This window comes from Cryptomeria japonica, chromosome 7, assembly GCF_030272615.1.
Source record: "Cryptomeria japonica chromosome 7, Sugi_1.0, whole genome shotgun sequence".
Classification (NCBI taxonomy): domain Eukaryota; kingdom Viridiplantae; phylum Streptophyta; class Pinopsida; order Cupressales; family Cupressaceae; genus Cryptomeria; species Cryptomeria japonica.
The window spans coordinates 131,490,210-131,506,081 of record NC_081411.1 but is presented as its reverse complement, the minus strand read 5'-3'; the positions used below and the strand labels follow the sequence as shown (position 1 = coordinate 131,506,081).

Below are 15,872 nucleotides of genomic sequence, written 5' to 3'. Positions count from 1 at the left end.
TTCTATGTTTTAGTTTTTTTAGTTTTAGTTAGTATAAGTATGTGGTAATTTTCTTGATTTTTTAATTTTTTAATTTTTAATAATATAAGTTTTAAAGAAGTTTTTAAAAATATATGATGTATTTAAAATATTAATATAATGAAGTAATTGTAATTTATTCATCATCATTAATTTGATAGATCAAGAAATTTTTTCAAGAAAATAGTTTATTTGTGTTTCAATTTTATATTATTTTGATATTATAATAAGCTCATCAAATTACGGCTATTAAATACCTCTCAAATTATGGCTATTAAATACCTCACCATGGACATTATGGAGTTACCATCTTGGTGTCCTCTTCATATCTTTTGAACTGTTTTTACCCTATATTTTATCCTTCAATGAGTTTGAATGGGTTTAAATTGTGAACTACTATTACATAATTCTTCTTTCTCTTGACTAAGTATATTCATTGTCTTGTAATCTGATGTTAGGATCTATGACTGTTACACGTGTATGATTAACTATTACAACGATTAAATTGAAGATCTTAAAAACGTAATTAAAATGCTTAAATGATCATAACAATAATAAAACAATGAATATAACAATAATAAAACGATGAATTAACAAAAAGAGAAAGAAGAAAGAAGACAATATTTTTTTATTTTTTTAAAATAATATCAAACTGTTGATCGAGCATATCCTCCTGGATCACCTTGTCTCTTCTCTCTTATAACTCTCGCTGAGTGATGTTATTATGTGAATGCTTTGGTGATTCAAAACCATGTCAAAGAGCATTGAAGATTCCGTTTCCATGATGAAGAGGAAACGAGAACTAGATGATGTTGAATATCTTGTTGAACTCGATGGGACAATTAAGAGCTTCGAAAGGAGTACACTTCAGAAGAATGTGAATATTGTGGGGATTGTGGGCATGGGGGGCTGTGGCAAAACAACTCTCGCAAACGAAATCTTTAGACGGCAAAGGTCGCGTTTCTCTGGATCGAGTTTTCTTCTTGATGTGAGTAAGGCCGCTAAAGAAAATGGTCTCTATATGCTGCAGAAACAGGTGCTAGACGACTTGCTTGGTCATATTGATGCTTTAACAATCGACAGTATAAATGAAGGGAAGATAATTCTGGCGCATCAGCTTAAGAATCGACGTGTGCTAATTGTTTTAGATAGCATAGATAACGTGTATCAATTAGACGCTCTGCTACCCGAAAGGAACATACTCGGATCGGGCAGCTTGGTTATCGTCACAACACGTGACGTAGGCGTTCTTAAAAGCTATGGTATTTGCTCAGTCTACATGATGAAAGGATTAGATTCTTTACATGCTAAAAAGCTTTTCTGTCTGCATGCTTTCTCACAACGCCATAAGATCAGTGAAATTGATTATCTTGATGAGAAGTTGTCTAGTGCGTGCGGTGGTCAGCCATTATCTCTCCAAGTACTAGGGGGATTACATGGCCGGGAGTCGAAAGATGTCTGGAGTGCTCGATTAGATAAAATCAGGGATGTACTGCTCAGCGACGCAACACCAATTCTAAGGGTAATTGGCAATATAGATATTTATGCCTAGCGTTTTCTTGGTTAGATGTAATGCTGAGTTTTCTTTAAGAGAAATAGCTGAGACATATCTGACTCAATTGATTACAGGTACTAGTTGCTAAAGGTGATTCCTTAAAAGGCGAATATAGCAACCTCACAAGAAACCTGGTGTGGCTTCGCTGGCAAAATTGTTCATATCCTTGCATACCCTCGTGGGTATCCCTCAAAAATATGAGAATTTTGGAACTTAATGGGGTCTTTCAAAAACTATGGAGTAGTAATGGGAAGGTACTTATTTCTTGTTCGGCTTTATCGGTCAGACTTTTTCGTCATTTATCATTTTAATTAATATGATGATCTTATTTCCTTGTCTATGAGAATTTTGGAAGTTCATGGGGTCTTTCAGCAACGTAGAGGTGCTAATTTCTGCTTTCGTTTTTTTGGAATTATTTATTCAGCCTTATAAGTTCATATATCATTTGTAAACAAAATAGCATTTGATAAAAAAAAACCATGATTATTGCTATTGCAATACTCGTTTTGGCTACAGATGATTCATAGACTTATCAAATGATTCATAGACTTGTGAGATTGAAAAGATAACTCCAACATTTTTTTACGTTATCTAATTTCCTTTCCTTGTCTGTTTGCAGCAACCTACGCAGCTAAGGGAACTGATTGTTCTTGGAAGCATTGGAAAGTTTCCAAAATCTATAGGGCAGTTACAACAGCTACAAAAGATTGTGGTGGACGAATATCTAAACACGAGCCTCGAGGTTTTAACAGAAGAGTTTTGTCATCTACAATCCTTGGAACACCTTACACTACGGTGGTGTAGAGCATTGACAACACTGCCAACAAGTTTTGGGAAATTGGGGCACTTGAAACATTTAGATCTTGCCTTCAACAGCGCGTTGAAGGCTTTGCCTCCCTCTTTTAAGCAACTGATAAATCTCCAGCATTTAGATCTTCAAAGTTGTAGCAATCTGGAGATTCCGCCTCAGTTTTTGGGGAAAATCACCACTCTTCAATATTTGAATTTTAAAAATTGTAGAAAACTGGGAGACTTGCCCTCTCAAGTTCCATGTCAGCTGTGTTTAGAGAGCCTAAATTTGGGCGGTACAAGCCTTGAAGAAATACCGAACGAAATTGGGAGATTGATCAACTTGAAGTTTCTTGACTTGGGAAGCCCTTATTTGACATCCTTGCCTGTTTCACTGGCTAATTTGAAAAGTTTGCAGAAACTAAATCTCGACGGTTGCTCAAGCCTCACATACGCACCAGATTTCTTGAGACAAATGACTAACTTGAATGTTCAAGTAACAGGTTGCACAAAGCTCACGGAATTCCCTGAAGACTCGAGGCAACTAAGTCGGAAATAGAAATAGTGACAGGCTTGCCAATATGAGAATTTTGCATCGACTGAAATGTTCAAAGCTGCGCAAATGTCCAAGGTTGACTAAGCTTATTATTACACATGGACGAGGAAACCAAGCATTAGAAATTCTTTGCAATAATTTTAGGTAGAGAAATTGGTTGCCGACAACTTATGTACTGTTTTGAAACTGCACATGAATGGCAATATAATTTTTTGTTTACTATTTTTTATGCCGGTTGTTGCTAAGCCCATCTATGTTCTGCGGGAAATCTTACATAATTAGTTTATCATTTTAATTTCATATTTCATATCGTTCTCTCTGTCATCCACGTTGCCTTCATACAAGAAATTAATTCCGCACCATTCAAGAAACAATAAAGAAAAGGGATGGAAACCTAACTCCAATTATACATTCGGTATCTCCATACAACTGTGCAAGGAAAGTAATGAGAACTTACATTTTCGCTTTCTATTCCTTTAATAGAAAATTGTGTGACCACATACAAATGCATGGAAAGAAAATTTACAGTTAGTCAAATGATTGCATACAATAACGGAACAAAAAAGGTATTGCTGCTGAATGGTCGCAGTAGTAATCCCTTTCATTAATGGGGAATTCTATTACTTCAAAGAAATGTAGGAGAACAAACAATTATAAATTATAAAATCAACGTATAAAGGGACAGAATAACAAAAGCGTGACGGCATACTATGTAATGTGAAATCGTGAATCTGAGATGACACGATACGGTTATAAGAAACGTATGTTATTCATTATGCTCTCATTTATGATTTTGTTTCCTTTTGGGACTCCTGTGGTAATCTAAAATGTGAAAACAGAAAACCCAAAAAGTTAGAACAGTAAACCCAGAAAATTTGATTTCTATTGTTGTTCCCATAAATATGTTTATAATATCAAATATTACATATTATATCAAGATTATGATTATATATATATATGCTTTTGATTTAATTATATTAGAACAATTGCATTGTACAAATGTTTCATTGGATTTCTATTTTAAATTTATGAAGATTTATATATTAAAAAATCATACACGTTTATACTAAACAAAGTTGAATAATGCATTTCAATTAGATTTAAGAAAGTGTTATGTTCACTAGTGTCCTAAAAGATCGTATAATGCCCCTATTAACTATTGTAAATTTATCTTGTAGGGATCACATTTAAGATATAGTATATTCTAGTAAGTTAAAAACACCAAATACATACATGTCTTTACTCTCGTTTTTCTCTAATAATCATTTCTAATTTTGTGATGTGTTCTGTATTTTAATCTCCTATATCTAGTTATTTAGATTTATCTAAAGTTTTACATTTATATAATTCTTATATTTCAATACAATTAATGCTAAGAAATATAATAATAATTAAGTGTCTAAACCAAGTTCATCTTACACTTATGAGGGTCCTAAATTTAACAACCTATTTATTTCTATTTTATTTTTCTTAGTATCAATTTTAGTTTGTTTTTCTTTTTTTTCATCTTCTTTTTGCATTCATTTCTCTATTTTTAATCATTAGATCAATTTGTTGCACCACGCCCCATTTTATTACCACTATTGGCACCTAGGTTTATATTACCCAATTGTAGCTCTTTGTAATTATTAGTGCTTATAACCTTGATAACTAAATAATATATATAAATAAGGATCTATCCTTGTGCCTCAATCAAATCTAATTATACTATAATGTTATTGTTGTGTTCATTTTTATCTACAAATTTTCTTATTTATGTTGTTTAAGCTTTGGTGCTAGAACGATGAAAACTTTTTATAATTATAACCAAGTCATTTATCTTTTATAATTATAGCCTATTTTCTTGTTAATGTTGTCACCCTAATCTCATGTGAAATTTTTATAAAGGTGTAGCGACATGTTAACCATAATGAAAAGGGTGATAATTAACATGGTTGGTAATCATCATTCTTTCTAACTACATATATATATATATATATATATATATATATATATATATATATATATATATATATATATATATATATATATATATATATATTCAAATATTTAAAAACAAAATGTCTCTTATCTATTATTTTTGTAATGATTCTGGCTCCTTGAGTCTAACTTTTATAGAATTTTTTATGCATGAATGTTCATGTGATGTGCTACCATGCTACAAATTTTTTATTGATGTGGATTTCAAGGGTTACTTTTTTGTAAATATTTTTAATGTAATGCCTCTACATGGTATTCATTTTGAACAATAAAATATGCACCTTTCTATTTTGAAAAAAAAAGGTAGGTTCTTGTGCTCACAATCACAAATACACTCTAATATTTGTACTCTCCATCTTCTTGAATAAGTTTTCATCTATTGAAATAATAGTAAGCTATTTTCACATTATATGTTGTCTTTTTATTGTGAGATTATATAAGAAAACATTAATGTAGCTTTATACTCGACATTTGTTTCTGTTTTAGCTTCCAAGTGAATACAATCTATTTTACTGTCTCCTTTTCATTCTTTGAAGGTTTTCTTTGCTAACAATTAGATGTATCTAGTGTTAGCATAGTCCATATAGAATCTATTTGTTTCATGGAATAAATTCTCTTTTAATCAATATTTTAAATATCTTTATCAATATTACTAAAATATTATCTATCCATAAGGATTAAAATACTAAAATGGGGGTTTTATTGATGCAAACCCCTTAACAGCTCAACCCAAAATTACTCCAACTAAACTCCTAGTAATGCCCTTTTATTTTCAATTTTTTTATTTAACTATCATAGCTCATCTCTTAATATACATTCTATTGCTTCTCCCATTTCAATATTTATTATACATAATGATCTTGTAATATCTATTAGATGTCTGTAGGCATTAATTATACAATATTTTGGACTATTTACTTTTCATCCATATTAATTGACAATGCACAGTATGAAATCTCACGCCATTTATTTGTGGTCATCATTGAGACTCTTAAATAGTTAAAGAAGCATCTCTAGAACTTGCACATTGTATATTTCTCAATTTTAATTTTTAAGTGCTATTATAAAAAAAGATATTTTACATATTTCATTATAACTAGATGTTTCTTATATTATAATTAAACCCTCTTTTATTTTTGTTCATAATCATTTAAAAGAATAGATCAAAGAGGTTGTGGAATATATAATTCATCCTAATGATAGTATAGACCATTGGTTCTCAAGAAAATAATATCATGTTATCAAAATGAATTTTCCTACACTATATTTTTGTGATCCAAATGGTCTACATGATTTCTTAGTTATTGTGGTTCTCAAATATAAACTTTATTTTTATTACATTTTTTCTAAATTGCTATAATCCCTCCTTCCTTTTCTTACCCAAATTATAGATAGATTAAGTGCCTTAAATAATCACATTTTGACATTATTGGAACATAATTATAAACATTAATAATAATTCTAACTATTCATATGGTGATAGAAACACCCATATCTATAGTATTGTGCTTTCAATAGGTTTCTTGATTGGTTCATCTTCTATATATTATAAAAATTTTAGTTGAATTTTGGTGTTTCTAAGTCCTCAACTATGATACTTCCACTATCTAGACCACCACTATCTATACCCATACTACAGATATTATTCCTAAACAACTTTTGCAAAATGTTAAACAATTAAAAATTTAGCTTATTAAATTATCCAATAGTTCTCCATAGTCATTAGTTAGCCTTTATATTATTACCACAAATCTCCTAAAAGTATTTGGGAAACCTCAATGCAAAATATATAGTGGAAATGATATCATCAAAGAGATGTTTTTGAAATAACTATATTATTGTTAGCCTCCCCTACATTTTTTCATTTTGAATGTTCATACTTGCGGGTTGCCTTATTGTGCCTTTATTTCTATCGGGTCCTTTGTTCTCCTTCATGTTTGAACCTAACTCATTGAACTCTTTCTTAAAAAAAAGGTTCAATAGGTTCAAGGTTCAAAGCGCATTTTAGAAAAAATTCATTAGCGGTCCTTATTTCGACTAAAGCAAGCACGTTATTGTTATATGTTTTGAATTGTGAACCCATGAACCTTTTTCGGTTCAAGGTTCAAAATGTCTTTTGTGAGTTGCAGCAACGTATTGTTGTATAACAAGCAGATGTCAATATGTTTTAAGTCAGTTTCTGAACTTGAACTTTGAACCAATTTTCAAATGGTTCAAATGGTTCAATGGTTCAAGGATCCTGCTTAATAATCATCGTTGTTGCTCATTCTCAGTATTGTTTTGTGATGCCAGTTCTCTATTATTTTTCCTTGATGAACTTGAACCATTGAACTCTTTGTGAAATGGTTCAAGGTTCATAGGTTCACTTCAAAACTGATTCTAACGTTTTTTGTTGATATTGAAAGTGGTGCAACAAGAACGAATATTCCCAGTTTTAGTAGTTTAAAATTCTAAATATGGAAAGTAATCATGAGTGCATTGACTACTTGTGCAGAAGTGATGGATAATTAAGAAGGTGTCAGATTTTAGTCATTTCACTGTTACTTTGCATGCTTAAGTGAATCATTATGAAGCGTGTGTGGCTTTATTGATATTTTCTCATCTGTTCAAAAGGAATGTATGAATTCATTTCCACAGTTTGTAAAGGTTGCAGCTGCTATACTTGAGCAAATTGGAGGCTCCAAAGGTAAAATCAGCTCTAATTTCCTCAAAAGGTTTCCATTTTTCATGGTGGTAACAAGTAAGTTCAGATGACTCCTCCCATACTGTGTTTCTTTAAGTTCTAAAGATTTATCAATTTAAGAAGGAAATCTTTAATTTGTTGGAGTAGAACATTGCCTTATTTTTGGAATTTCCTGGTTAGAAGTATAGATAGGCATAATGAGGCCGGTGTTGCCGAAGCTTGGCTGGACCTCGCGTCTAGTAAGCATATTACCAGAGCTAGAAGATACTTTCTTGGCTCATGTTGATTTAGGAGATTTCTTGGAGAGAGCCAAGAACCCTCAAATTGGTTCAATGATGGAGAAAATAGTGAAAAGCAGTCTTATTAAAGCTGTTGCATTTCCGCTTGTTGTACCATGTCTAGATTTGGTGATTGCCTGCATGAATAGGTATGCCATGGACAACAGATGCATCAGAACTAGTAATGGTGAGCTGCTAGTCTGTATCAATAGAGAAACAGTAATGGCGGCAATGGGAATCCCGCACAAGGAGTTATATGAGGACTAGACCATTGGGAACTTGTATGCCTATTTCTCAGAGAAGAAAAGTAAGTACAAGAGTGTGATTTCTAGGAATTGGCTCCTAAAAGTTCAGAAAGGAGGGTCACTACCACCAAAGCCCCTGAATAGAGAGCACTTCATCACAAAAGTGAGGGATATTGTGATACTTCTGAATAGGGTGAAGGGAAACTCACATTCTTTCTACTAGGAAGATTGGATGTACTTTTTCATTCAGGTGTTGTTATCTGGTGACAGGTGTCTTGATTGGGCTTAGGTAATTGTGGAAAGACTTCATGAAGGGTTGAGTAACTTTGTCAGAATTTCAAGTTTTTATATGTCTTCTTACCTTTTCTACATATTATCTTGTACAAGGGATTGGCCTAGTTTTCTTAATGAACCTTGGGTAGATGGGATGAAGGTGTATAATTATTATCCTCTATTACAACAACAAAAACATGTGGAGAAAATTGATAGATGGAATGGTGTCTTCGCAGGAAGACTAGCTTTTGAGTTCTAGGGGGATGTGAACAGGAGAATGTCTATTGAATCAATGGAGTTCATAAGCATATACAATAGCTTCTTTATTCAATTTCCCAGGTTGACTTGCCTATGTGTAGGTTGTTTTGAGGGTCAACCATTCAAGTTGCTTAGGTATGTCTTCGACAATTATATACTTATAGAGGTGAGCAGGAAGCTATCTTACATTGATAAGAGATTGGGGGCAAAGGGTGAGTCTGGAGTTGTATTCCCTATTGAACTTGGATACTACAGCTGCAAATCTATATCTGACGCTTTGAATCTAGAATTAGAATTCAAGAGGATGAACCTACAGCCATATGTGGCAAGATGTAAGTTTGATAGCAAAGGTTATGCCATTGAAAATCTAAATGTGGATAACTATTTTTGTCATGAACCGTAGTTGGAGGATTACAGGGAGAATTGTAGTGAGGAATATGAGGTAAGAAGAAGACTGTGGTCAAGTTTCACTTTGCAACAAATAATCACCATGAAGCTTCCAATCAATATATCTAGAGTACAGGAAGATACAGGGGAAGACATTTTAGACCCTGAGTTCGACACAGAGGTTCAAGGAAAGCCAATTCTAGAGATTGATTGGAATAAAAGGGAGGATGATAGTGTTCAAGCCATAACTTTTAATGTTATAAGACAAACATAGAGATGGTTGAGAAATCAAAAGTTTAAGGAGGGATCTCACATGTCCTCACATGAGCTAAGAGTTGATTCACACATTGTGACTCAATCTCCCATTTCTTTCACTAATGAAATTGTTAATGTTTCACGTGTTTCAAGGCCTATTGTTGAGAAGATCCAACCTAGGAGATCAAAGAGGTTGCCATCAGGCTCCACAGCCACTCGAGTAACTCGGTCCAAGAGTAAGAAGAAGAGTAGAGAACCCATTTTGAAATGAATTGTTGTGGACCTAGACCCTAGTGAAGAGATAGAGGCAACAATGGATCAGCAGGATTTGGATGAACCTATGATGAAGGAAATGGACATGGTTAAAGAAGTGGAGAGAAAACAAGACCCCATGAACACACTGGTTATTATCAATTCACTAGATATATAGACAACTCCTCCACCTAAAGAGCCTGTGAATACACCACAATGGTTGGAAGCTATTGTTGGAAAGAAACAAAGTGTAGTGCTAATTACAATCACCATGGAAGACATGGTCAGCAAATGTTTTGGAAAGGCATCAAAGCCAAATAAACTCAAGATGCAGACAATGCTTGAAGTGGATGAAGCAACAAGTCACTAGATGGCTAAGATATGTTACAAGCTAGGGTTGTCGTTCCACCAAAAGATTGACCTGTCAATGCGCGATACAACCACTAGACTTATAGAATCCACAGAAGGCTATTAAACCATGCTGCAAATCCCCATGAGGGACGCTAGCCCACTACCAACAATTGCCCTCCCAGCATCACTCGCCATGGCCGGCGTGATTTGAACCTGTGACCAAGCTCTGATACCACTTGTTACAAGCTAGGGTTGTCATTGCACCAAAATATTGACTTGTCAATGCCCGATACAACCACTAGACTTATAGAATCCATAGGAGGCTATTAAATCATGTCGTGAATCCCCGTGAGGGATGCTAGCCCACTGCCAACAAGATAGCCAAACCAATTCCAGAGAGAGATGCAGAAAAAGCTACTGAGGAGGACTTTACAGTTGAAAAGATAGACCTAGGAGTTGCTTCATGTGTCTTAGATGTTAATCATTTGGAGTAATCCACAAAAAGGATAATTTCTAGAACATGAAAAGATGAGAAAGACAAAAGGGAATTGAATCAAGTCATCACTAAGATGGTTGAATATATAAATGCCATTAATAATCCAAATCCCCAACCTTTGTCATAGGTACCAGTATCATTTGATCAGAAATCTCCGGCCAATCAGAAAGTGTTGGACCAGGATCAAAGGAACATAATAGTCACAAAGATGTTCAATAAATGGTTGGATCTCATAATACAATAGGGATCATACTACATCATCAATCTGGTGAAGGTTTATAAGGATGCCAAGACTGTGAGTAAGGAATTGGAACTAGAGACTGTGGCTTGATAGAAAGAAAGGATCAAATGGGTGGCCTTCCTTGTGCAGATGAACAACATACAGAAATATGGAGTGATGAAGTTCTTAGCCAAAAAACCAGTAGAAAATCTGGATGATAATGTATTGTATGTATCAAAGAAGAATGTGGAATGGCGTAACTCAATCATTAAACAAGGTCACGAAGAGTCCACTAAATTCTTAGAGGATTGACAGTCTTAATTGATACAATGCAGAAGGATCTCAAGTGCATTGAAATCTAGCTCATGAAAAATGATGCTAAGACAATTGAAGCAGTCATAGATATGACCAAAATCTTTCAGGAAAGAATACAATTCATCCAGATGACAAAATCCTTGACCACAGATGACTTCTCAAAGGTGGCTAGGATCGAATCAATGCTCACGGTCTATTCTGATCATTTGGAGGCACATAAGGCAAGGGTAACACAAGTGAACATGGACAAGGAGGTGTGGAAGCAAATAATTCAGCACATCGGACTTCCTTATTTTCAGGTTATCCTAAACTTCTCGGTGGCACACTTGGAATGGCGTGGTTCTACGGCAAAGCAGGATAGATCAGTAAGTTCTTTTGCCACAGTGGAATCATGATTAATCCAAGAATGAGTTGTTAGCCTCATAGTGGTTGTTGTTTTAGTTTTTTTTCATGTTTTAGCAAATGGTTTCTTTAACCTTTGGTTAAATTAAAGTTTAATTTGTTGTGTAAAAACTATAAGCCTGGAGGCTACTTAAGCTAGAAAGCATGTCTATGTTATCGTCCAAAAAACTGTGATTTTTCGAGAAGCAGACAATATCCATTTTTTTTTTAATTGCTTTAAAATGGAATGACTGATTATCAATAAAATGTTATGGTGTGCAGTCTTTGAATTTGTGTGTTTAAAGATTAGCAATCTTTCTTGAGAAATCTGCTATGGGAATGATATCATTTTATGATCAGTTATTTCTATGTTTTTTCGAATTCATGGTTACCATTAATTGTTAGCATATTCATTGTGTATCGAGCTATGTTGATCCCCCTTGTCCTATGAGGAGTGAGAGAGTATCGATTAGAAATCAATATTTTTGTGCATTTGCTATGCTCTGAATTTATAAAGTGAATGTGTGTGTGAATCAGAGTCTGTGAGCTCTTATTTAATCTTCAGAATATTTTCTTTGTTTCAGTTTGAAGGCATTCTTTTGTGTTGATGGATGAATGCTAAATCCTTTCCATGCTTTCTGATAAAAAGTGTCGACATTTGGTTTGTGTATTAAATTCATTACAAATCATATGGGGAGCTGCCCTCTAATGCAGAGGTTGGATTTTAATTAATTCATCCAACTATTGGTAATTTGTTTCCTTTCATAAAGGGGCGTACAAGAGTTATATTTATGTTCAGAGAGAACAAATATTACAATTTTATGAAAGGGACAAATCTATTTACCAACAATTATGCATTTTTTCTCTATTAAGATGCACTATTATCCAAAATATTCATGTGGTCTTTGAGAGATACTTCATTAGATTGGTTCTTCTAGTTATTTGATAGTTTAGTTGATACATTTGAATAGTTGATGAATTAATTTCTCTAGCATTACCAATATAAATTTGGACAATAGGACACATTTACTAATGTCATCCATTGTAACTAGGGACTTGCTCAGACGACGGCGATCCGGATGGAGAGAGGGATGCTAGGGGATTCTTCATGTAACATTTTTCCTTCTTTACCTCTTCTCTTGGCTCTATTCTCTATCATCTTGGTTGGAATGGATTGTTTCTTTTTGGTGCTCGAGCAGGGCTAGTGTGGGGGCAGAGGTTTTGGTTCATAGAGCTATGCATGTTGACTGCTAGAGGTCGTGGCCTCCTTTGCCTATTTCCTCTTGACGTGTGGTGGGGTTTGGCTATGATGGTTTCCCGTGGCTATATTGTGTCAGGGGTGGACCATAAACCCTTCCCTTTCCTTTGGTCGTGGTCTTTGGTGCTACCCTACTCGGTTTTGGATGTAGCTTTGGGTGTTTCCTTTTGTAATGTGTGTTGGGTTGGCATCGATGTAGGGGAGGGTCCTTTTTGTTCATGTACTCTCTTCTTTGATATGGTGATGGCATCTATCATTATGGGTATTAGGGGTTTTTTGTTTGTTGTTGCTCTGATCTTTCTTAGTTGTTGGACTTTTGTTTATGGTTAGAAGTTTTTATTGGCATTTGATTGAAGATTGCATTGATGTATGTTGATTAACAAATTTGACCTTCTTAAATACCTTTCAAAAATGTCTCCCAAATGGCCAAATTGAAAGACAAAAACAAGAACCAATAGTTGAGTCACTTGCAATGGTGAGTGCAAGTGCTCTCTAAATTTTGATATGAAGGTACAACTCCCTTCGTTGGATAAAAATGTATATTTTCTGAATATGCTTTTAATTGGAAAGCAATAAAGGCAACTAACATGTGCTCGTAGCCATGACACAAATGCGAATGGCAAATTTATAATGAAGTGAATGAAGATAAGTAAAACATAGTTTAATTACCCACACCCAAGAAAATACCCTTTCCAATAGATCAAAATGTTTCGGACTCTGATCGAGTCTCTCTCATGCCTCAAAGGACAAGGGGGATCAGAATACCCAGACAAAGAGCTAACATCACATTTCTTTCCAACATACAAATTATTTCTAAAATCAAAGTTTCAAAATTAAATGCATACATAATTTAATGTAATAGAAAAGGCAATGAAAGGTAATCACAAGAGAAAAAAGCTCATTGTAATCAAGAGAAAATATTGACAAATCCATAGATCAACAAAATCTCCTTCATTCTATCAATGCCAAAATGTGAGCTCACAGACTCAACACTTCTGAAAAATAAAACTATGCAGTCCAGATAACAATGCTGCCCCCTTTTTTATAGCCAAAAAGATTAAAAAAAAAAAAAAAAAAAAGAAACCCCTGCTCTTTTCTTTCATTACATATATATAGCCTCTAAGACTTTCAATTATCAATAACTGATTCTTGAAAAGATTATTAATTAATCTTTTCTTTTATCTTTTATCTTATTTTTTTTGCTTCAAATCTTTTATCTTAGAATATTTTATAGACTCGTACTCAAAGATTAATAACTTTTGAAAGCGATAATATTTTTTCAATCGCTACAATGAGGATTTAGAAAACTAGGTTTTCTAAAACATGTCAAAAATTCAGTGCAATCCAACAGTTCAATTGATAGTTATGCCCCTACACTGAGATTGATTTTTCTGTCTCATAAAATTCATGGTTACAAGTTGCATTGAGAACTACAAACAATATATATGCCAATGTTATTAGATTTTTGAACTTTTTGAATTTTGAACTCACACACTCTAAACTTGCATCTGATGAATCTCTGAACCCTTAATTTGAACCTCTAAAATCGAACCTTGAAATTTGAACCTGCGACCTTGAACCTGAACTTTGAACCTTGAACCTTGAGCCTTGAACCTTAAATCTGTGAGGTTCAATCAAAAGGTTCGAAAACACAAACTGCACCCACAGTATACTTTATTGATTACTTTGTCTTTCCATTTCCCTGTGCATTAAACTTGCAAACCTTGAACCTTGAATCTCCAAGGTTCAATAAGGAGGTTCAAGATTATAGACTTTGCCCACAATATGCTTCATTTATCACCTTGTCTTCATATTTGGCTGCGCATTGAACCTTTGAACCTTGAACCTTGAACCAAAGAAGGTTCAAAGTTCAAGTTCAATGACAAAACATTTCAAAGACTTTACACTCATTAAAACTAAAGTTGCGATACAACCCGCTCCGGTTGAACTTGAACTATGAACTCGACCCCAAACTTTGAACTTTTTGAAAAGGTTCAATAGTTCAAGTTCAATGACAATTATTCGTTTGGGCTGCCATAGAGAAACCTGCATAACTTTTTACCGAGGGCTCTATTTGTTATGAAATTTTAACTATATAATAAATGAGCCAAGTAGAGCATAACTCGGAAATCAATTTTGCATAGGACACACAATAGTTGGGATTTAATTGTTTGGGCATATGAGTAACCCAAAAATAAAAGAATTAAAATCTCCCAGTCGACATGGAGTTTGGTCATAAAAACTGGTCATTTTTTAGAAAATGAGCTGAAAATTATCTCTACAAAAGGATTTTGTGTCATCTTTCATAGATTTGAAAAATAATGATTTCTTTGTGACTGGTAGGTAGGGGATATCCAAGAGGATCCTTGAAAGTTTGAAAAGAGGTGACCAACCCTTTCAACATTAAAACATTAGCAATAGCTGGTTTTTAGTTGATTATGAGGCTTTAGGCACAAACAAAAATATAGGGGTAACAATGTACAATTGTGTTATCATTGATATCAATTGTAATCGGTAGTGATGTTGTTATGCAACCGGTAGTTGAGGAAGTGAATGAAACTAGCATTACTCTAGAAGCAGTGAGATCAACCGGTAACCCTACCTTTTGATTTGTCAAACCCTAACCGGTGGAGCTTGGTGAATCAATTGTATTGATTTATCATCAAATGGTGAATGGAGATGATTATGCCACGTATGCATGTTGTATGTGATGAGTTTCAAGTGGTTTTTGGAATGTAGAGACAACGGTTTTATATTGGGAATGAGCGAGTACATTGCATGAAGTGGAAACCGTGTGATGAGTGGTGATCCAGGAGCAGTCAAGGTTTTCTTGTACAATGTGCAATGATTGCTATGTAATCCAATGGTCATACTTGAACCAATTTTTTTGTAATCTCTATGAGATCTTAGGTTTGTGATGTGTTACTGACCTATTATTTTGCTTATAAGGTCCATGAGTTGTTTTGTAGTAGTGTTGGCAATTTTGGTTAAGTGCCACTGTGATTGATTGCCGAAACAGAAGGAGTATTTGCAGTATGTGTGAAGGAAGATAGGAGCATGAAAAGGATTTGATCAAGCAGAGCAGTGCTATTGACCAAATCAGAAAACCCCTGTTGATCTCTAACAATTACAACAGTTAAATCCCTTAACCAAGTAAGCTTTAATAGACTTGGTGCTATCTAAATCCTCTAACTAGGTGATCTATTAGCTTGGATTTTAAATCCTCTATCGGGGTTACTCCTAACAGGGTATCACTTCTAACAGGGCATTATAGTCAATCCCTTAAATAGGTGGTCCCTAGCAGGACATTTTTGTAAAGCTT

General features: G+C 34.1%; 1 protein-coding gene across 1 annotated transcript; it reads left to right on the top strand.

Moving 5' to 3' along the window:
- The first annotated feature begins 769 nt into the window (after nt 1-769).
- Nucleotides 770-2,921, top strand: LOC131072338 (probable disease resistance protein RPP1). The gene is made up of 3 exons (XM_058008479.2): nt 770-1,540; nt 1,648-1,827; nt 2,193-2,921. Exons 1-3 carry the CDS (start codon nt 770-772, stop codon nt 2,919-2,921), a joined length of 1,680 nt encoding a protein of 559 aa, XP_057864462.2.
- The last annotated feature ends 12,951 nt before the right edge of the window (nt 2,922-15,872 follow it).